Source organism: Pinus tabuliformis, chromosome Q, assembly GCF_031772625.1.
Source record: "Pinus tabuliformis cultivar Carrire ecotype Pingquan chromosome Q, CPIR1, whole genome shotgun sequence".
In the NCBI taxonomy this organism is placed as follows: domain Eukaryota; kingdom Viridiplantae; phylum Streptophyta; class Pinopsida; order Pinales; family Pinaceae; genus Pinus; species Pinus tabuliformis.
In genome coordinates, this window is record NC_142296.1 from 46901784 (window position 1) to 46926249 (window position 24466).

A 24466-nucleotide genomic window follows, 5' to 3' on the forward strand; every position below is an offset into this window, starting at 1 on the left:
CGAGGCCATACTCGCAACTATGTATTCGACCTCAATGGCGCTCAAAGCCGCTGACTTATGCTTCCTTCTCATCCAGGATATCGAAGTAGAACCCAAAGAGAAACAACACTCAGAAGTGCTCTTGCGATCGACCACACTGCCTGCCCAATCAACATAAGAATAACAATGCATCCTCATATTTCGAACAGTGTATCTCAATCCATGAGAGATTTTGCACCAAAGGTATCTTAGAAGATTCTTGGCACCAATCTAATGTGAGTAATGAGGCTCAACCATATATAGGTTCAACATGCTAACTGCAAAACATATATCCAGACGAGAGTTCACCAAGAACATTAATGCTACTATGAGTTGACGAGACTCAGAGGCATTTCCCAATTTAGGTCCAGCAACATTACCACATAACTTCTTAAAGTTAAGCTCCATTGAGGTAGTCATAGGCTTGCATTCCACCATTCCAAATTCAGAATCCAACTCCCTCATACGTTTGTAAATGAGAGGGTCTGCACCTGTCAGAAAGAGGTCATCCATATAAAGCACTAGTATGAGAGATCCATCTTCTTCAACCTTAAAGAAAGGTTGGGATCAGCTTCACTTCTAATGAATCCCAGCTTCATCAGAGAGCTATGGATCCTCTCATACCAAGTCCAAGGTGCTTGCTTCAAACTATAGAGAGCTTTCTTCATCCTGCTTATATGAGATTCCTCATCATGAACCTCAAGCCCCACGGGTTGTTCCACATCTATGGTCTTGCTATTACTTGTAAGATTTCCCTCGGTGCATCCCAGACATATACCTTCATGCTCTTCTTTGAACTCGTGCATCTCTATCACCATCTGTCTCACATCGGGTAGGGCCTTACAATGAAGATGGGCAATCCTCTAGTGCCATAGTTCAAATTGAAGAGATGTGTCGCAAGACATGGCCCTCAATGGACTTCCTGCAACTTGATACAAAGTGTCGACCTTGAACCCTAGAGTAAAAGCATCTTTAAAATTCCTTTTCCAAACACTTACCTTTCCATCGATGAATGCCACCTTGTAACCTTTGTCTTCCATTCCTGAAATGGACACTAGGTTCTTCCTGAGATTAGGTACATAAAGAACTTCTTGTAAATGAATCATGTTACCCTGATTTAACTGAAGGGTAACATTCCCTACACCCTTTACAAGATAGGTTGCATCGTCTCCAAGAATAATCTGCAAGATTGTCTCCTTCTCTAACAAATTAGAGAGAGCTTCCTTGTATCCGATGAAGTGCCTTGAAGCACCACTATCAATAAGCCAATTTCCCAAAGAGTCTGAAGAAGAGGTAGTGGAGAGGGCCAATATAAGATAATACTCCTTTTGCTTATTGTTAACAACATTTGATTCTTCATACCTGGAGTTCCTTGCTTTCTTGGAGGGTCGACCATTTCCTTGATGTCCTGCATTCCTTTTTCATTTGCCATTGTTCCGTCATTCCTTCGATCATTGTTGTTGAAGTTTCCCTTGGAATGATTGTGATCATCATCATGAGATGTGTCCCTTCTATTTGGACATTCCCTCGCATAATGGCCAAACTTATTGCAAACAAAGCACCTTCCCTTCCTTCCACCCTTAGATCCAAGCTTTCCATTGAAATGACCTTTAGACACTGCATTATTTCTCCTTTTGGCGTGAGCAGAGAAAGTAGTGGGGTTTCCTTTATTAGAAGGCATTTCTTGTTCCACCATTCTTGTTTCTTCTTGAATGCATCGTGACATCAATTCTTCAAATCCCGAAATGTGATCATTATTGAAAATAGTGGTTCTAAATATATACCACTAGGGTGGGAGTCCTCCAAGGGTAGTGATAGTAAGTTCCCTGTCAGATATGATTTCTCCAATTGATAGAAGATTATTCTTGATCTCAGTGATCCTTAAGAAGTACGATTGAATATCTTTGTCCTTGCCTTCCTTAATATCCTTCAACTTATTTTTGAGGAACAAAATTTGATTTGCATCACTAACCTTGAACATGCTTACCAATCTGTCGTAGATTTCCTTGGAGGTGTTCAAATCGGAGATGTAGGCCACCAGACGCTTGTCAATGGAATTTCTGATAATCTTCTTCGCTTTGACTTCACCCTTGGTGTACTTGTTCTTTGTAGCAACCAATTCATTTGATGGAGGCTCAGGGATTTTACCCTTCACATAATCCAACACTTCTTGTTCTTCCAATGTGAGATCAAGGGACATCTTCCATTCGTGATAGTCAAACTTTTCACGGAGTTTGCCTTCAGCCAGGAAGTGGGATGAGGAACCCATTAAGCCTTTCTCCTTTCCATCTGTCTCTGGAGATTTCTCTTTCACTCTTGCTTCGGCTTTGTCTTCATCTCCCCTCTGATACCATGTTAAATTGTGGTATGTTCTATGCTTAAGAGAAATTTACTTTAAATTTCTTATTAGCCCAATATCAATTTCCAGATTAGCAATCACATCAGCATGATAGTAAAATGCAGATAGAACATAAACATAAACAATAGAAGACAAGCCAAGACAAGAGGACACAAGATGTGGCACCAGCTAGGGACAAGCCCCAATGTGGGGAAACCCTTGATCAATTCTTCTTATAATCTTCAATAGTTCAACAGAGAGAGATAGTACAAATATACAAAACTGATATTTATGACAACAGTAGAAGTCCATTATTCTGCTAATGATGACAATTCAAAGATGCAGCCCTGAATTCTCATGACAGTCTTCAACCAATCACTAAGAGTGTTGTAGCATATCCTTTCAGGAGATCATCAAACTAATGGCCCTCCACATAATACTGTTGCAACATTCATTTGTTTTCTGGCTGCTCCTGCAATTCTGGTTAGGGCATAATATGCAACCCTAAGTAGCCCTTGCTATGGTGCTATGGTGCTATGGCCTGTGGCCTAGTACATAGCAACTCTTGTAGCAAATGTCCTCAAAACATCATCAACGCAACAATATCTTATCCTATAAAAACTTGTCTTTGTTGTCAGCACTTTCAAGCATCTAGTTGTGTACATACGCCGATCTATGGAGCAGATCTCTTCAACGCATTCCTCCACCTTATGACTTTGGCTTATCAACCTAGAAAACAATCCTTAAGCCATGCCTAGAACAACTTCCTTTATCACACTATCACCTACAAAAAACACACTGTCTTTCCAGGCTTCTAAATGTTATGTTAAGTCCTTTTGTTGTGGCCTAGGGCTCATTTTAGACATTGGCTAAGACTCTTCTTTGTTGTAGATTAGGACTCCTACAAGCTGCGGATAAGAGCCTCTCTTCACTACGGATGGGGGCTTCCCTTTTGACAGCGAATAGGTCCACTTGACTGTGAGTTAAGGGCTCCTTTCGACATCGAATTAGGGCTCCTTGTTTGCTATGTATTGGAGCTTCTTTTCTAGAGCGGATAGGACCTTCCTTGACTGCCTCTTAGTTTCCTTTATGACTGCAGATTTAGGATCTCTTGACGTCAGATTAGGGCCTCCCTTAAATGTGGATTGGAGCTCTTCTTTCAGTGGATTAGAGACTTCCTTAAGTGAAGATTAAGGCTCTTCTTGACCTACGGCTAGGGCTTCTCCTTCAGCTGTGTATTAGACCTCCTTCACTATGACTAGATCTCCCTTTTTTGGACAATAGCTAGGCTTCCTCATTCACTGCAGCTATGACTCCCTCTTGATCTCTCCTTCCACCAAACCCAAACGAGTGGAAAGAGATCATGAGAGATGTGCGTGTAAAATGACTAGAGACCTCCTCTATTTAAATGCAACGTTGAGGTTGAGCTGGGGGTTATTTGGTTGCTGGCTGACATTGACAAATTGTCAAATAATATAAATAAATTCATATCTTCATAAATGCATGTCGGAATCGGATGATCTTTAGATCAATCCTACACCTCTTAGAGAGAGGAATCCAAGAAAAATATCAGATGCCATAAATAAGATGACTCGCATGGAGTTTGGCCCTAGTTGCCAATTTTAATAGTCTCTTTGTCTTCCCTATGTTAAATGAGTATATATATATATATATATATATATATATGATGTGATTCATTGAGGTTGCCAACTTTGTTACCCTTCTTTTGAGTGAATTGATTTTATATTATGGTTTTCTTTTATTTATTTTAATACAATATCTTGTGAAATATGTTACTTATTTTATTTATAAATTTTATTAATTCACTTTATTTTTAACAAATAATTAAATTAAATTATTCATCAAATAAATTTAATTTATTATTTATTATTTTTGTTGTCTATATATATATATATACAGATAGCGAATGGGGCCTTTTGATAGATATACCACCCGTATATATATATATATATATATATATATATAGATATTATGGTGAGTTAGAAATTTACTTCGATAATTGATTTATTAACTTAAGCAAAGATATTTTCCAATATTAGCCGGTATGTATAGTATTGCACTACATGCAGGTAAAGCATATGTAGCTATCATATGGGTGGCCTGCATGCATGCTAATATTCACATTCTATTTGTAATTGCGGGTGGTTCATTAAATAACATAAGGAAGATAGAGAGACATTGCAAGTGGAAGGTAATGAAGAAGAGTCGAGGAGTAATAGGCAGGGCAGCGGAGAGTTAAAGACAGTGGAAGGGGGCTTATAAGAGAGTCGAAGGGGGGTTTTGACAGGGAGGATTTTCTTTTTCGAGAATAGTTTGGAGAAAAAAACAATGTAAACTTTGAAATGAAAACTGATATGATTACTCGTTTCGTAGAGGTAGCAAAAAAGTGACCCGATTTTGAAAAGTGGCGATGCAGAATACACTCTTGTTTTTTGGAGCATATTTTTGACACTTCAAATTTTCTTATGTATCAAATATAAATGTTAGTAATTTTCATACCAATTTTCAAACGTGTTGATGCGGCATCAACCTTTTTTTTAGAGGGCTTATTTTTTACACTTTAAATTTTTAATGTATTAAGTGCGGATACCTTTTTTTAGAGGGCTTATTTTTGACATTTCAAATTTTTTAATGTATTAAATGTGGATTATATTTTTTAAATGTTAGATTTTTTGACACTTCAAAAACTTTTATATCCTATTTTTTTTAAATCATGATTACTTAACAAATTTTCTAGTTGTTTTATTTTTCTTTTTTTAAATGTTTTACTTATATAAAAAAAACAAAAAAAAAACAAAAAACAAAAAAAAACAAAAAACAAAAAACAAAAAACAAAAAAACAAAAACCAAAAAAAAAAAACAAAAGCAAAAACAAAACAAACAAACAAACAAACCAAAAAACAAACAAACAAACATAGAAAAAAAAAAAAATATCCCGTAAACCATAAAAAAATTTGGAAAAAAAGAAAAACGAAACTTAAAAAAATATAAAATTAAGTAAAAATAGAAAAATTTTAAAAGGAATTTACTTAAAACTAGAAAAAAAAAATTAAAAACAAATTAGATTTAAAAAAATGGAAAAATAACAAAAAAAAATAAAAAATAAAAAACTACTAAAATTAAACTTAAAAACATTAAAAAAAAACAAAAATATACTCAAATTACAAAAAAAAAATCCAAAAAACAATCAAAATTAAATATATATATATATATATATTTTCAAAAAAAAGAAAATTATTATTTCTATATATATATATATATATATATATATATATATTTATTTATTTATTTATTATTTTAAAACAAAAAATAAACATTTAAATTTAAATTTAGGTTTATTTAGTTTTATTAAAAAATAACAAAATAAAAATTGAAGGGCACACTGTGTGTATTAGTTTTGAGCTTGGCGGTGCACATCTCATTTTCAACCTTCATCTTTGGTGGCATGCATTTCTCTACTATCTTTGTGCACGGGCATCCCTCACAATGTTGCAAGAAACTTCCCTTGCCCGGGTCTAACCCCAAAACACGGTTCGTATGGATGCATCAAGGAAGCGCTCCCGAAATTCGGAAACGCGTTTCAGACTAATAATGACGCTTGTTGGAAATTCTGGAAGCGTCCTTACGAAACGCGTTTCGAGATTTCCGAAGGACATTTTGTACGACGCTTCGGCCATACGAAGCGCGGTGCTTCGGAGGCCAAATCGTACGATTCCGTACGCGCTTCGGAAAAGTGTGTCGCGTGGCCTAAAAAACAGTTTTTTTATTTTTATTTTTTGGTGAGTTTTCTTGTTGGGGCTAGGTCCACCTTGGGTTAGGGTTGAGGAATGAAGGGAATAAACCCCCCCTTCATCCTTCATGGTAATATTAAATTCTTAAAGTAAAAGTGACATTCTCCTTTATTTTTCATTTTCATCTTTTTACTTAAATTTTTAACATTACCATGAAATGACTCAGGATCAATGTTGCACGAAGCGAGGACAAAGCGGGGTCGTTTTTTGGGAGCGGGGACGCAGAAGCGTCACTTTCCAAAAGTCTAGGAAGCGAAGCATCTGCTATATATATATATATATATATATATATATATATATATTTGCATTTATACTCAAAACAAACATCCCAAATACCAAATTAGTTGTAGAAGACATGAAAACATGCATATTTTTGCATAAATCAAGATAGATATAACATACATTGTACATTAATGATTAATTATTCGAGCATCAACCATTTAGATGCATCAACCATCTAGAATCTAGATTCTTCTCCTCTTGTCTAGCCTTTACCTTTACCTCGATTGTCTAGGGATATTAGTCAACATTGCCCAATTTTAATCAAACTACCTAATTCAAGACTTAAAATATGGTAGAAAAAGCTTAACATGCTTGATCGATGATTTTGACTTGATTGAAAGGTAATTTTTTGCTAAGGGTGTGCCGCATGACAAAGGGGTTCAACAATTAACACCACCAACACTAGGGTACATATAGGGCTTGGTGCTCTTGATTAAATGCTAATCGCATACCTTCATACTTGATATAATCTAATGAAATGCCACAATCCCATTGATCTTGAATTCCTGAAAACTGTTAAGTCTGCTGAATTTTGAATAGAATATGAAATTCTATTTTCTCCATATGAAGTCCAATGAGGCTGGAACCACTCTCAAACATCCTGAGTCATTTCATGGTAATGTTAAAGATTTAAGTAAAAAGATGAAAATGAAAAATAAAGGAGAATGTCACTTTTACTTTAAGAATTTTACATTACCATGAGGGAGCATCTGCTATATTTATATTTTTTTTTCCTTCATTCCTCACCCTAACCCAAGGTGGACCCACCCCCAACAAGCAAACTCACCTAAAATTAAAAAAGAAAAAAAAAACGATTTTCTAAACAGCGCGGCACTTTTCAGAATCGTACGGAAGCATACAGAAGCGCCATGCTTCATACTGCCGAAGAGTTGTACGAAGCGCACTTCCGAGCCACGCTTCCTAAAAGTCCAGGAAGCGGCAAAAAAATTCGGAAGCGCGCTTCCGGCGAAGCTTCCTAGGCGCTTCCGCACGGGACGCACTTCCGGGCTTGGAACCGAGGGGGGGGCGCTTCGTGCAACATTGCTCAAGATGTTTGAGAGTGGTTCTAGCCTCATTGGACTTCATATGGAGAAAATAGAATTTCATATCCTATTCAAAATTCAGCAGACTTGATAGTTTTTAAGAATTCAGGATCAATGGGATTGTGGCATTTCATTAGATTATATCAAGTACGAAGGTATGCGATTAGCATTTAATCAAGAGCACCAAGCCCTATATGTACCCTAGTGTTGGTGGTGTTAATTGTCGAACTCCTTTCTCATGCCCTTAGCAAAAAATTACCTTTAAATCAAGTCAAAATCATTGATCAAGTATGTTAAGCTTTTTCTACCATATTTTAAGTCTTGGATTAGGTAGTTTGATCAAAATTGGGCAATGTTGACTAATATCCCTATACAATCGAGGTAGAGGCAAGGGCTAGACAAGAAGAGAAGAATCTAGATTCTAGATGGTTGATGCATCTAAATGGTTGATGCTCGAATAGTTAATCATTAATGTACAATGGATGCCATATCCATCTTGATTTATGCAAAAGTATGCATGTTTTCATGTCTTCTACAACTAATTTGGTTTTTGGGATGTTTGTTTTGAGTATAAATGCAATATATATATATATAGCAGACGCTTCCGCATACGCGTCGCTTCCTAGATTTTTGGAAAATGACACTTCCACGTCCTGCTTCCAAAAAGTCCCTGTTTCGTTCCCGCTTCGTGCAACATTTATCCCTCACCACTACAGTGTGTTGCATGTATATTACAATTGCTTGAGGCTCCAACTTCCACTCGAATCACCCTCGTTGCCTCCCTCCACTAGCTTTGTCGCCTCATGTATAGTGTATATATTATAAACCCTCTGCTCGGTCTAGTACCCCTCTCATTGTGTGATCGTTGCTTGTTGCCTATCAATTGTTATTTGAAATTATCGATTGTTGTTATTATTAACAATAAACTTTAGAATGAAATAATACATTATTTATATATAAACTTTAAATTGAGATATTACATTATACATATACATGTATGCATATATGTGTATGTGAAGATTCAAACCCCAGTCAAATTTGATCGTTATTGAAGCCAAACAAGAACCCAACCATGTGACATAGGGAACAATAACTGTTGGGTAAAAAAGCACTTTGAAAAGCTATATGGTGATGTGGCATCATCAATACCACCTTCTACATAGATTGATATAGCTATACCCACTAATGGGCATTAGACAGATGATGCAAGACCTTCTAATAGGAAAATGAGCCATGATCTTTTCTGGTAAAAAGAGGAGAGCGAATTTATAGCTAATTGCTAGATCTGTCATTGTAAATGACAATGAATCATGATTCATGATGATGAGATATATTATATTTGACGTCTTTTTTGTATTGGTTATCTATAAAACGAATTTATAGCTAGTTTCCAGATCTGTCATTGTAAATGACAATGACTCGTGATTCATGATGATGAGATACATTTATATATTTGATGTAATCTTGTATTGGTTATCTATTCCTGATTCCTTGTTTTGATACCTATCAAGGTTCAAGATTGAGTATCGATTTTGATGTATCATTTTTATTTTGCATCCACCACCATATATATTAATGTCTTCCATATTTATTTGCCAATCTATTTATTTGATGTTGCATTGGTTTATGTTTTTTTTTCTAAACGAAATAAATGGATTTATTTGTGTTTTTTAATGCTTCTTGTGGTTTGTCAATATTTTAGTCAATGTTGCCAATAAAGATATATTCCAAAACGTTGGCAATTTTTTTGATGATGTTGGTGTTTCGAACAATGATTAGAATCATAAGTGCATGGTACATAGTTTGACATTAAGGGAGTGATGAAAGAGTTATTTGACCAATTCTCCTCTATTTCTCAATGCTACATTTATCGTTATTGGGAATTTATTGTTGGGGTCCAAAATTTAAATTATTGGTAATATTGGGGAAAATATCCGAAATTATCAAGAAACTTGAAACTTAAAAAGTACAAAAATACTCATTTTTTTTCAAAGTTTTAAACTTCTAAAGCAACACCATCATCGAACAAACCCATCGCTACATAAATATGAAAACAAAATTTAAATAAAAGATGTATAAGATGTCAAATAGTACAACAAATATTGAAACTAAAATATGATATTTGTCCCAAGTCATAAGTTTTAATAAGATGATACAAAATCACATCAAAACAAAATCAAATATATCTCATGAGGTGAATCATGTCATTGAAAGCAACAAATTTCCCCTTGATTTCTTGATGGAAAATGGTAAAAGCATGCTCAACAATGTTATCATATCCAAACTAGTCAACCCTAAAACTTGATCCGAACTAGTTTCCTGTTGTTTGCTTTACATAAAATGATAAAAGCATCCTCAAAAATGTTATCATTCGTTATCATCCCTTGTTTGCTTGATGGAAAATGATCAAAGCATCCTCAACAATGTTATCATCTAAGTAACCTGACACGTGGGTTCAAGATTCGTCGGATACGGGGATTCATATATATATATATATATATATTGATATTTCTTACACAAATTCTCATTCATGATACAAATTCATTGATTTCAAACATAGATCTTCATCTAGATGTAAGTTTTATTGTTTACAAAGTAAGTTAGTAACATTATAGCATGCATAGTACATACAAAATTCAAATACATGTCCCATAAATGATAAATCAATGAATCATAAATTCTAAATTCATAAACGATAAATCATAATACATATTCAATTCATCAATGATCCAATAGGAGAAAGACAAGATAGTAAGATAAAGGCACTGACCACTGTAATTTTCTCATTCAGTCATCAAAATCAAAATGTGTTACATAGGTATTGCAATTCCAATGGCAAATAAAAATATAAAATACAAAACAACAAGTATAGAAGCCTCAAGGCAGTAGGTAGCTCATGACTCATGAGTCATCAAAATCAACGTCATTGTCCTCATCAAAATCAGCATCATTGTCCTCATCATCATGGTCACCACTGCTCTCCTCTGCATCCTCCTCCTCCCCTGTATCCAAAGTCATCTCTGCATCTCTTGGTGTGGAGGATGACCCCTCTACAATATCATCATCATAAAATCTAACAGGCTGTAGCACTGGATCATTGAGATCCATGTTTGGCCAATGCCAACTCAACACTGTTGTCTAGACCCATATCATCGGGAAAGACATCCCACATCTTTCTTTTCCCTTAAACCACTCCTCCCCTTGCCTGTAAATAAGATGAAGATTGGTGTGCATATACACCATTGTCTCTGCCCTAGACTGCTCAAGCCTGCGCTTCTTAACACTATACAAATTCCCATATGTGCTCTAATTCCTCTTGCAACAAGAGGATGAAGTCACCTGAGAGAGGAGCCTCATGGCTAATCGATGTAGAGGAGGGCTTGTTGCCCCATGATTTTCCCACCAAGAATAGGGCTTCTTAGCCCCCCTGTCTCTAATCACATCATATCCTACAAATCGACCAGTGCTAGTGGAAAACTCTGCAAAGGCATCCTCCACCTCATCAAGCAATGCTCTATCCTGAAAAACCAGCCTAAATGCATCTTTCCTCCCCGGTGAGATTTCACCATCCATGTGAGGAGGGAATCTGCGGGAAGGTCTACCATTCAGCTACTCATGGTTGTATTATTTTGGGTTCAATGAGTGAGCCAAACAATGTAAAGGTGTGCAATTCTTGTCCCATCTGCTGACAATAATATCTTGTATGATGTCTCATACTCGGGGCACTCACTATGTAGAACAGTGTTGAAAATATCGGTATCGGCAAAATATTGGCAAGGGTCCAGAAAATATCTTATCGGCAATATCGGTGAAAATATCGACAAAATATCGGCAAATATCGACAAGCTTAAAAAATGCATAATATATTCATTTTTTTTAGATTTATAAACATATAAAGCAATAACAACATGAACTAAACACATTGGCACATAAATATGAAGAAGGCACTGATATATATGATGTCAAATAGAAATGACACATCAAACTTCAAAGGCGATACCAAATCCTGCTGATCCCTGATAATTGTCCAATCAAGGACTCAAACAAAATAACATCACATATATAGAACTTTAAAAGTATTTCATCATCATGAGTTATAAACTTATATGTAGCAAAAGTTGCAAAACAAATAAAACTAGCAGCTATCTATCTGAGACCATTGGCCTCTCCCTAGCAGCGTTCTTTCTGTCTTGTTTAGCAATTGTTTCACGAGCTTTTTGTATAACCTCTGCACTAGAAACCATACAAGGCATTACATCTGCATCATATGCAAAGAGTCTAGCCAGATGGTATTTCAATCATGTAATCCCTCCTGACATCTTGGTCCCACACAAGTTGCATGATATGTATGCCTGATTTGCCCCACCAACAACCTCCCCATACTCCCAAAATGGGTCCAAGGCTTTTGGCATAACCACCTCATTAAAAAAATTACTACATTATTTGCATTTTGTGATGTGAATGAAAAATGGCAATAAGAGAGTGCATAAGAAAGTTGAAAAAAAAATGAAGCTTGCATTCCAAATATGGATAAAACCCTTCATTTGTTCATGGGCATGAAAATCATAGCAAATGGAAAAAAACAAAGAAACAAGATGTTGGTAGGCAAAGAGGCAAGCAAGCATAACCCTAAATCTATGAAAAAATCAATAACATAGGGGTTTTTAAGAACATACCTATTAATGGAAGAAATGAAGTTTGTCTCACTATTCTTCAATCTTTGATCCACAAAAAATTCTTAGTTGGTGGTGATAATCGTTGTTTGATCCTCAAACCCTCATTGACAACTACCACAAAACTCTTCCCCTTCCTTCTCACTCCTTCCTTCTAGCCGCCAAAGACGCCCGACGATATTTTATATGGTTGCACGATATTTTGCCGAAATATCGCCGATATTTCGTAAATATCGCGATATTTTCGCATTCCCGACGATATTTTGGCTCGCCGAAAATATCGTGATATTTACGCTATTCGCCGATATTATTTACACTGATGTAGAATAATGCTCCTCACAGACTCAATCATGGAATCCCATCCCTCATAAACCTCCCTTAGGATGGGTTTGTCTATATCTGCAAATTGAAGCAAAGAAATGATAGGGTCCATGATCTAAATAATTAGATCTACCCTCTCCCACCAAGCATCATCTAGCATTGTGTCCTTCACTCTTTTAGAGGCTACTTGATTTGTCTTTCTCCAAAAAGACCAAAACTCTGAAATAATAATGTTCCCAAGAGTGGTCTTGACCTCCCTCAACCTCTTCAACATGATGAATGAAGAGGCAAACTGTGTATCTGCAATCTTTAACAATGATAGATTGTTGTACTCCTTATAGATAGTGAGGGCATTTGTATGATTTTGTACAAAGTTACGGATATGTCGTGCATTCTCAATAATGTTACCAATCCAAAGCACATCAGAAGCAAATAGATTTCAGTGCTAAGCTCAATGAATGGACAATGCAAGGTGTCCAAAACACTTGTGGATATTTAGCTTCATGCCAGTAACCTTGCAAACAGGTGCATTATCTGTAATGATTTGCACACAAGAATCAACACCTACATTTTCAATAACTTTAATAAACAACTCACCTATATATTGTGCATCCTTGTATTCTCCAAGTGTATCCACTGCTTTCAAGAAAACTGGACCATTCAAGGAAGACATCATGAAGTTGATGAGTGGGTGTCATGCTAGATCTATCCATCCATCAGAAACAATGCTAACCCCAGATATTGGCCATGATGCTTTAATAGGATCAAGCATTTTTTGCACCTTTTTTTTTTTCCTTTGTGAACCAAGAGGCACATACCATGATGGAGCCCCGTGAGTTAGAGCTCGGCACATCTCAATAAATAGAGGTGAGCGTGCAACATTAAAGGATATGAAGTTTTAATAGAAAAAAGGCAATGGTGAAATCAAGCTCTTCCCATTTCTCCTTTTGAAAAATCTTGTCCATTGGACCAAGTGAAATTGCATCCCCCACTAGAACTCTCAAATGGGAATTTGTTGCTCCCTTTCCTCAAAAATGGAAGGGGGTCATCATCCTTGGTTTTATTTTTATTTTTATTTTACATCCACGTTTGCCATACCAACAATGAACTCTCTTTCCATTTCTTTCCTCTTTTGTCAAGGAACTTGTGTACAAGCTCTAACTCCACAACCTGGTAAAGCCAACAAATGGCCTTTTCACACGGAAATATGTGCTTGTGAAAGTACTATGGCAAAAGTTGCATCTCCAATTCACATTGCCTCCTCCCTTCACTTTGCTGCTTGGCTCATCCTCTCTTGTGACATATTTCCACAAGGGATATTTCTCAATGTTACCTTTAAGAGGAAGTCTTCCCTCAACAATTCTTGCAGCAGACTCTGATGAAATTGGGGGAGGAGGGGCATCTCCAATGAGGACATTCTTCCCCTTCCTTTGCCCCTACCTATTGCCCTTGATTGAGCCATGAACAATGTTGCACGAAGCAGGGACATTTTTTTGGAAGCGGGGACACAGAAGCGTCATTTTCCAAAAATCTAGGAAGCAAAGCATCTGCGGAAGCGTCTGCTATATATATATATATATATATATATAGTTTTATATATTTTTTTTTCATTTATACTCAAAACAAACATCCCAAATACCAAATTAGTTGTAGAAGACATGAAAACATGCATATTTTTGCATAAATCAAGATAGATATAACATCCATTGTACATTAATGATTAATTATTTGAGCATCAACCATCTAGAATCTAGATTCTTCTCCTCTTGTCTAGCCTTTGCCTCTACCTCGATTGTCTAGGGATATTAGTCAACATTGCCCAATTTTGATCAATGTTTCAAACTACCTAATTCAAAACTTAAAATATGGTAGAAAAAGCTTAACATGCTTGATCGATGATTTTGACTTGATTGAAAGGTAATTTTTTGCTAAGGGCGTGCCGTGTGACAAAGAAGTTCAACAAGTAATACCACCAAAACTAGGGTACATATAGGGCTTGGTGCTCTTGATTAAATGCTAATCGCATACATTCATACTTGATATAATCTAATGAAATACCACAATCCTATTGATCCTGAATTCCTGAAAACTGTTAAGTCTGCTGAATTTTGAATAGGATATGAAATTCTATTTTTTCCATATGAAGTCCAATGAGGCTGGAACCCCTCTCAAACATCCCGAGTCATTTCATGGTAATGTTAAAAATTTAAGTAAAAGGATGAAAATGAAAAGTAAAAGTGACATTCTCCTTTATTTTTCATTTTCATCCTTTTACTTTAAGAATTCAACATTACCATGAGGGAGCATCTGCTATATTTATATTTTTTTTGCCTTCATTCCTCACCCTAACCCAAGGTGGACCCACCCCCAACAAGCAAACTCACCTAAAATTAAAACAAAAATTGAAAAAAAAAAACGATTTTCTAAACGCTTTTCTGGAATTGTACAGAAGCATACGGGGAGCGTACGCTTCACCCTCCGAAGCGCCACGCTTCGTACTGCCGAAGCGCCGTACGAAGTGCACTTTGGAGATTCAGAAGAATATTTTATGTGCATCCATATGAATCTAAACAGCTATACACAAACATGCAAAGTTTCACATGTACATTAAGGGTGCATATAACCAAACTAGCACCGAGTGCAATCCATATATGAAGCAAATAACAAAGAGGCTCTAAATGGCCTCTAGAGTCCAAAACAAAATCATGCTACAAAAAATAGATACATAATATCAAAGTCATTGGCCATAATGTGATCTTCATCATCATTATCACCCTCTAAGCATTAAAATATGATAGAAAAAACTTAACATGCTTAATCAATGATTTTGCTTGATTGAAGGGTACATTTTTATTAGGATCTTGACAGAAGAGTTCAACAATCAAAGTCACCAATATCAAGGTACATTTTTATTAGGGTCTTGACAAAAGACTTCAACAATCAAAGTCACCAATACCAAGGTGCATAGAGCACTGGGTGTTCTTGATTGAATGTTAGTTCCATACCCTCATATATGACAAAATCTAATGTAAACATTGCCATCTTGCCAATCTTGAAATATTGAAAACTGTTAAGTCTACTGAATTTTGAATGGGATTTAAAATTCTACATTCTCCATATGAATCCAATGAAGTTTGGAACCACTCTCAAACCTCTTGAGACAATTGATTTTAGTGTTAAAAAATTAAGTAAATTCAAGAATTTAATTTTACCATTAACTACTAAGGTATGTATCTCATGAGATGCATTATAAGAAATGCAAAAAAATAAATATCCCCCTGTTTTCATTATGGAAAATGTATTTCATGAAATGCATTATAAGAAATGCAAAAAAAAAATTCCCCCCCCTGTTTACTTTATGGAAAATAGTCACAGTATCCTTAGAACTCAATCCCCTAACTCACTTTAAAAAAATGCGGGCTGAATGACCAAAATGTCACTTTTATTTTTAAAAATTTAATATTAGCATTAACTATTGGAGTAAAATATATCCTTTGAATCAATCCCCTAACTCACTTTTAAAAAATGCCAGCGAAATGACCAAAATGCCACTTTTACTTTTATAAATTTAGTATTAGCATTAACTATTGGGATATGTATCGCATGAGCGCATGATGTAACGGTCGGGGCGGTTTGTTTGCATGCCCCCTGGCTGTGTTCGAGTCCTGCGGGCTCAACACCGCAGCATATTCTGCTCCATGGAGACCGCGATGACGGCGTTTGATTTGGCTTCGATGTGGCGGCTGTCAGCGTGTTCTGACGTGCATTTGTACCAATATATGTAATAAAAGAGGGCCCATAATGCTTCTGTAGGGAACTAGCCCCTCCCATCTTTTCAATGTATCTCATGGGATAAATCAAGAATAGATTTCTAATAGACTTCCCACTGTTTTCTTGATGGAAAATAGTCACAATATCCTTAGAACTAAATCCCCTTAATTTTAAAAAAAGAGGGCCAAATGTAATATACTAAATCCCTTTAATTTTAAAAAAAGAGGGTTAAATGTAATATTTCTTGATGGAAAATAGTCACAATATCCTTGGAACTAAATCTCCTTAATTTAAAAAAGAAGAGGGTTAAATGTAATATTGACAAAGGCACGATGACAATTTCAAAATTATCGTGAGCATTACCCGATTTATTTAATTAATCATTGCAATAGTTTTAAAAAGGGAAATTATCACGATAAATACTGTCGATATTATCGATGAGGTGTGTTTTGGTTATCTTATCGTGATAATTTCGATAATACTGCAATAAGTGCAACACTGCTATTTTTGCCCTCAATCTTGCATGATTTTTTGTAGGGTTTTTTTTTTTTATTTTGCATGAAACAAGGTGCACTATGCTCAGGGTACAGTGAACTTATTCGGGCCTTAACATGCACTTTGTAGAATCCGTGAGCATTTCTTTCGATATTATCGATGAGGTGTGTTTTGGTTATCTTATCGTGATAATTTCGATAATACTGCAATAAGTGCAACACTGCTATTTTTGCCCTCAATCTTGCATGATTTTTTGTAGGGTTTTTTTTTTTATTTTGCATGAAACAAGGTGCACTATGCTCAGGGTACAGTGAACTTATTCGGGCCTTAACATGCACTTTGTAGAATCCGTGAGCATCCAAATGCAATAAATTTCCCCATTAGTTTAGTCTCCGAGAATTATGACGTATGCCAACCTCTTTGCTGCCGCCTGACCTGCTGATATCAACAACCCAACCCTAGGCCAATACCATGTTGATGCTTGTTGGTTGACATCAATGACAGAAATATGGTTTTGGCGTTGTCTATCAATGCGTCAATTTCGCTTGGACAGCCAAAAGCCAAAAATAGCTGGAATCTGGCCATTTTTCTTTTCAAAAAATCTGATAGTAAGAGTGCTTGAATCATGTTAATGATGGTGGAAATGGATTTAGTAAATCAGAAACCCTCAGGGGACCCAAAATCTTGAAGCTTCATCGCTGTAATCCAGATTTCCAAAAAAAATTGCAGGATGTTATCAAAATTGTGCCAGAGTTTCTATTATTTTTCGGGTAAAAATAACACCTCGTGATACTACCGCTATTGTTTTGATAGCCGAAAATTTCTATAAAAATTTGGAGGAAATTCAATGAAAAATCTTGAAGTGCTGGAAAGTGAGGAAGAAGGAGCGGAAGTTGTTCTATTTTGGAAATTTACATTAGTGACAGTTTACATGCGAGCTAGAGGAAGATATAAAAATAATTGAATATTTGAGTGTATACTTTCACAGTTCATCATATTAATGTAAAATTTTCTGGAGAATAAACTGGCACAGTTTTTTTTGGTCTTAGTTTATTCTCCAGAAAATCTTACATTAATAAGTGGTTAGTTTTGGAAACTTGTAGCATTAACAAAGAATCTGACATTAATAAGTGGGTAGTTTTGGAAACTTGTAGCGCTAACAAAGAATTTGAAGATGCTTGTTTTAGAGGTGGAAGAGAATTAAGAAGGGAAGGAAAAGATTGCAAAGATTGTATTTGACATAGTTTATTTTCCAGAAAATCTTATATTAATAAGTGGGTAAACTTGTCGCAGTAGTTTATTCTCCAGAAAATCTTATATTAATAAGTGGAAAGTTATGGAAACTTGTAGCAGTAACAAAGAATTTGAAGATGCTTCAGCCTTCTATAAAATCTTATATTAATAAGTGGGTAGTTATGGAAACTTGTAGCAATAACAAAGGATTTGAAGATGCTTCTTTTAGGGGTGGAAGAGACTTCAGAAGGGAAGGAAAAGATGGCAAAGATTGTAGGTCCAGTGTCAAAGCCATTGACAATTTCTCCATATTATTCCATACGATTATTGAGCCAACAACAACCATTGTGTTTGAGGCACCTATCATTACCGTTGTTGTTTCTCCTATTCTTTGCTTTTGTTGAGAATGTACCCTTAAATGTGTTGTTGTGTGACACTCAAACTTTAAAATGGGGGTATAGATGCAGATTTTAGGACCAAAATTGTAATCTGCCATTGTAGTGGCTGAGTGTATTAAAACAAAGATTATTGAGTTATGTCTTTATATACCAAGTGATGTTTTTATCTAGCTCCCAGTCCAGTTTGGGCTGCTTTTTCAATGGGTCAGTCCGGATGAGAGATTCCAATAAGTTACTATGTGCTACCTCAAATTTTTCTTTTAGAAATTAAATTTCAAGCTGTGTAACTTGGGAGATCAGTGGAGAATAGTGAAGGCTGTATGAATTGGTCGAACAATATGTAAATTGGACCATAACACTAGCCACTAAGCTATATAAAGTAGGAGAATATCAACAAGTGGTCAATTGGTATGATAAACAATGGATGGAAAATACTTTTCCCTGTCTTTTCTTAAATAGAAATAGGTTAAGAACTTATTAGGCGCCTATTACCACTCAAACTAGCAGGGATCCTAGAGGGGCACTTGCTAGGTCAAGAGCAACAATGGAGCTATAACCCATTGTCACCATAGCTAAAGCTCCCTAATTTTTACGGACTTTCACTTATGGGAGGAGACCCGACACATATGGCGAATCACCTATGAAGGGTAGATCAATGAAATGGATAGGAGGTGATTCCAATAACCCTTTCCCAGGAAAAACTTAAAATTATGGCCTACTTGCTATTTAAGCAAGGTGTAGGGTTCTCTAGGAGGGGTTGATGAGGATTTGAGGGCTAGGTTAAAGGAATATGGCCTGAAAAGTAGCTTCCTAATCCCTAAAATCCTTACGGAACTTGGTTTCCCAAGTGGTTTTTTTTGAAGAATCAATTTTGATAGGAAATGGAACCACACGAGACCAAGTAGACCCCAAATAGGTCAAGGTAATGGGATTTGGCAACCAACGATGTACTTGACCCAACTAGGGAAGAGAAAGGGATCAAAGAAATAATTTCTAATAAGGGCAATATGATGATCCCAATGAAGCTACTAGTCCAAGGAACCTTAATGAATTCCATATGTGCCATAATGTGAAACAGGATCCCCAAAAGCAGTGGACAAGGGGGTGGCCTCTTGCTCTCAAAGTAGTAAACCTATGGTGCTCCCAAGTGTGTGTGGGGGCACACAAGTGTCCTCATGGGTTTCCAAACAAATCGAAGATGCCTCTAGACCATCTGCAAAGGCTTGGATGGTAGTATAAATGGTGCCACATCATCATACAAGTCTTGGGTCATCTGCCAAGTGCATAATGTAACTATGGGGCCGACTGGGCATGGTGAACCAGATGCATATTCTTCATCTAATAGGTGAACCATAAGCAATCTCTGAATGACTCTGGGAACCCATGGAATGGTACACGCTGTTGTGGAGGCCCATGGATCTCTACACACAACCTACATGTGCCAATGTAGCCCTCTGGGGGGTTAGGAGCCCGTCTAGGGAGACCAAACCTTAAATGCAGACTATCTGCAATCTTGCATAAGATCCAATTCCTCCCCGTACCTTCCAGCATATCAAGTCATTAAAGTAATCAAGTAAAAGAATTTACAAACCATGGAAACAAGTGGGCTCTTCATAATGGCATGCCTTCCATAATGGGCTTTTGGTATGTGCTAATGTCTACAAGCTTGAAGGGGGGTTAACTAATCATCCTATTAGGAGGTTTTTGCTTCTAAAGGGGGTGATATGTTCATGGTACATCCTTCAAATGGTGGTGGCATGTGATACAATGATGGAACAAAGAAGGGGGTGAAGGGGAACAACCTGGATCACATGCCATGGCCCAAGGGTAGCTAATAAAAGGGAAGCCCATACTTGGGTAAATAACGTGTAGGAGGGAGCAATTGTGGTACATGAGTTACCCCAACCTTGATTTTTTTACTCTTCTTTGTATGCCTTTTGCCTTTTATGATTTTCTTTGGTTAAAAGATTGAGAGCATGATGTGCAAAGTATAGCAGTGGATACCCCTCTTCAAGGTGGGTCGGTTCATTGCCCACCAGGGGTTGGGACATTCATGGGTTCCTGAATGATGAAGGAGACTCATCTAGGGCCTCTAGGAACCAAGGTGATGACCATGGAAAGGGTAGAGCTTGTGTAATGGCTTTTGCCCATGTGCTAAATGTGTTTGTCTCGACCATCTTTTGCTTTTTGTGGTACAATTCCTGTTGAATGTGGCCAATTATGCTTTTTCTTTTCTTTTTATCTGCATCAACCTCTGGGACATCGTTCCAGTCCTGATCCAAGATGTAGGCAAGGGGAGGGGGTGGCTTACCCTATGTGGACCTAGGAGAGGAATGTGTACCCAAGTGGGAGAAGTGATGAAAGGGGCTATAATGAGTGGAAGGGGAGTGATATATGTGAATTGGGGAGCGGGGCCACGCATCCAAAATCAGGGTTTCCCATGTAATAGCATCCTAAAAACCCAAAGGCCAGTAAAAGAGATCCCACGGGACTAGGGTTTAAAGTTAACATCCCAGAAGAGACTTAGGGGACAAAAGCACAGACCTAGTCCACTCTTTCCACCGAATCCCCCCATTATCCATGCCTAAGAGTTTCCATGATAAGTAAACTAACATACTCAATTACCAAATGACAAGGCATACCTTTAGGCTTGGGAGACCCACCTTCAAACATAAGATCATAACGGATGGGTGAGGGACCACATGGCTGGCTCAGGTGACAGAGAAATGGCACAACGAGCTAGTTGGTGACTGCTGGCTAAGGACCATCATGGGGAAATTTTTTCTCTTAGGGATATCACCCACAAAGTGGTGGGTAAAAGGACCAATAATTTACAAATAGACACAGTAACAAGTTCTCATTTTCGATGTATAAGACAATACATAAAGCATGGTGGAATTTATGGACTAGTAATAGAAGATTGTAGACGGAAATTGTAAACTTGGTGGCTTCTATAAAGAAATATTGCAGAAGCATCAAACCCATATGAATGTATTATGAATGTATTATGGAACCTAAGGACTTTCAACGAAACATAGTATAGGTGACAACTCCATAAAAAGGACATTGCCCAAAACGTGGCTTGAAAAGGATGGGTCCCTGACAACATGACCTTACATGGTTGTTTGTATAGTTCATATTCCACAAAACATACAACACACTGCAAACAACATGAGAGGGTATAAAGAAAGAAATAAAAAAGGGAAATGAAAAAGTCTCTAAATGTAGGATTTGGATTCCATTAACACTTTTTTTAATATGAAATGGAGATGGGTATAAATATGTAGTTCTGGTTTCATAGAAATTTTCATGCATATAGCCCTGAGGGTTAGCTAGAGTGGTTATAATTTTTTTCCTTTCACTAAGTTATTTATATATAAATTAATTAACTCATTTTGTTTTTTATTGTTTTGGTTATAATTTTTTTTCTTTCACTAAGTTATTTATATATAAATTAATTAACTCCTTTTGTTTTTTATTGTTTTGGTGAAAAATAATTCTAGTGATTTGAATGTATTCCAAAAAGGGGGAGCGATTTATTAATATCAAATGAGAAGTGCCCATTGGAAGAAACATGTTGGATCTTGCTGATAATTCACAAAACAATTCAACACACATACGAAGTCAGTGATGGAAAATTTCTTCACCTGCCGCACATTTATTCTGAACAGTGAATTTAATTTAAAAGTTTTTCAAGGTCACTATGATACCGACACACATTTACTTTGAACAATGAATTTAAATTTAATTCAAAGTCTGGTAAAGTCCCTACAATACAGACATGTAGATTCAATGTTAAGATAAATAAAAAAATTCGCCTCGTTTTATCACTGTCTCTTTTTAATAAAAAATATTCTGAAATTATGTTTTTGGTTTCACTGTCAATTTAATGCTTTATTCACTGGCACTGTAAGAAAATCAGTGAGGACTATGAATCTTGATCGAAGACGAAATATGCAGATCGAATTCCAGTTCTCTTACTTTGAAATTCGAATTGCGTCCTTATCAAATATATTATTTAAGTTCTACCATATCTCGTAAATAAAGCTCTCAAAGCTAGTATTTCAGTTGTCCCAAATCTAATATTTTGGTTCCTTCGTACTGTGAAGTCATTGCATTTTGTAGTAAACTGATTTCAGTTCTCCTAAATCTAATCACCTACCTACATGAACTCGCATTTCAGTTCCTTCGTACAATGAAGTCATTGCATCTGGCAGTGAATTGACCACTGGATAGTACATCACCATCATTGCGAAATAAGATTGAAACTCACTTAACCAATTAGAATGAAAAAAAATAAAAAATAAATGAAAACATAAATTAATTCATTTTATAATGTTTAATGGTTATTTTATTTTTAGTCAAACCATAGATTAATTCATAGTCACTGGAAAAACCAATCCGTTATCACTTATCATATCACTTGCCTTGCGGCCCGGATAACAAGTGCTACATAGTAGCTTGTCCCTGCCCCACAGTAAAAAAATACTGTGTTACAAGTTAGAGAACACAAGTGTATTTAATAAGTAAAAAAATACTCTGTTACAAGTTAGGGAATACAAGTGTATTTAACAAGTTAGAGAATACAAGTGTATTTAACAAGTTAGAGAATACAAGTGTATTTCTAAGTGTTGTCCCTGCCGCTTAGTAAAAAAAAATAGTGTTACAAGTTAGAGAATATAAGTGTATTTAAAAAGTGTTTTTGGAAATTATCAGCGGTTTTGAACGCGAAGAAGTTGGACAATATTTTGCACCTAAATAAATTAATGGTGGTGATAACTTTAGATCATTAATACAATCATATATCACTAACTAAGAATAGGTTGAATGATATTTGCCAATGACAATCATAACTCAAACAATGCACCCTATGGAGAGAGAAATATGCATCAATTCTAGTCCATATACATGTGTTTGAAAAATGCAAGGATCTAGCTTTGCTAGATTGAATTTAGTGATTTACACTTTATTGCACACACATTTAATGGGCAAGTCCTTGGGACAAGGATGTAGCTTTGCTATATTGAATTTACTGATTTACACTTTATTGCACACATTTAATGGGCAAGTTATGAGGGACAACGATCAACCCAAGTTTGCTAGGATAAGGATGCAGCTTCGCTATATTGAATTTAGTGATTTACACTTTATTGCACACATTTAATGGGCATTGCTACACTTTATTGCACACATATATGGGCATCGCTAATAGTATGTTTGAATTGGAAGTTGGCTGCATTTTGGTATAGGTTTAGATCTGTTCGTGCTTTGAGACTTTAATTTTAGTTTTGTATTCAATTCTACTTTGAGATTAAAATCAAATATAACTTGAATTATATTTCATGGTTGGCAGATTGGTTTCAACCCAGAATTCCCACAATCAAGATGCTTTGTTGTGGTGCGGAAGGATGGATCAATAGAGGACTTCTCTTATCACAAATGTCTAAGTGGACTAGCTGGTCACTTTTCTCCTGACCTTGCCTTTGAATATCAACAAAGGCTATGTCCCCATATACGATTCTAGCTTCTGTAACCTCCTGTTACAATCACAAATATCACATAGTTTGTTATATCTTTCCTGTCTCAACTATATAGTATACCCTCCAATTTGCTTGGGAAATTTTGTACAATGATTATTGATTTTCAAACAACTTGCCTTGTAATTTTGTTTACAGGCATTTAATAATCATCGACCTTGTGTCACGAAAAGCCAAAAATCATGAGATGTCATCTGAAATTTAGTTCATTCTTAATACATATTATTTTTATTCTGAACTACCATACTTTATATCAGTCCTGCCTATTAACAAACCTTTTCTGATGGCAAATAGTCTGGCATGGTTCTGGAACTGCTGCGAATGATTGTGACGATAACCAAACCGCATCCCTATTTGACATTGGAATTTATGATGTCCACAAATTTTTATTTGAAGTCTAAAAGCTGGTGCTACTTTTGTTTCAGGCATTGTATTTACTATTCATGGTTTTATGAATTTACATTTTGAACACGTTAAGAATGCAAATTACAACTCAAGTCCCCCATAGGAAATGTAGTGATTCTTGCTTCATCTACTCATAAGGG

The 24466-nt window shown here is 36.1% G+C and overlaps 1 protein-coding gene across 2 annotated transcripts in view; it reads left to right on the forward strand.

The window, feature by feature from the left end:
- Positions 1-24159, forward strand: part of LOC149218223 (DNA-directed RNA polymerase IV subunit 1-like) — a 382207-nt gene extending 358048 nt beyond the window's left edge. For both annotated transcript variants that reach the window (XM_089383853.1, XM_089383854.1), the window contains exon 21: positions 23738-24159. In XM_089383853.1, the coding sequence (XP_089239979.1) occupies positions 23738-23908 (171 nt within the window). In that variant the 3' untranslated portion in view covers positions 23909-24159. The remainder of the gene's footprint in view (positions 1-23737) is intronic.
- Positions 24160-24466: the final 307 nt, after the last annotated feature.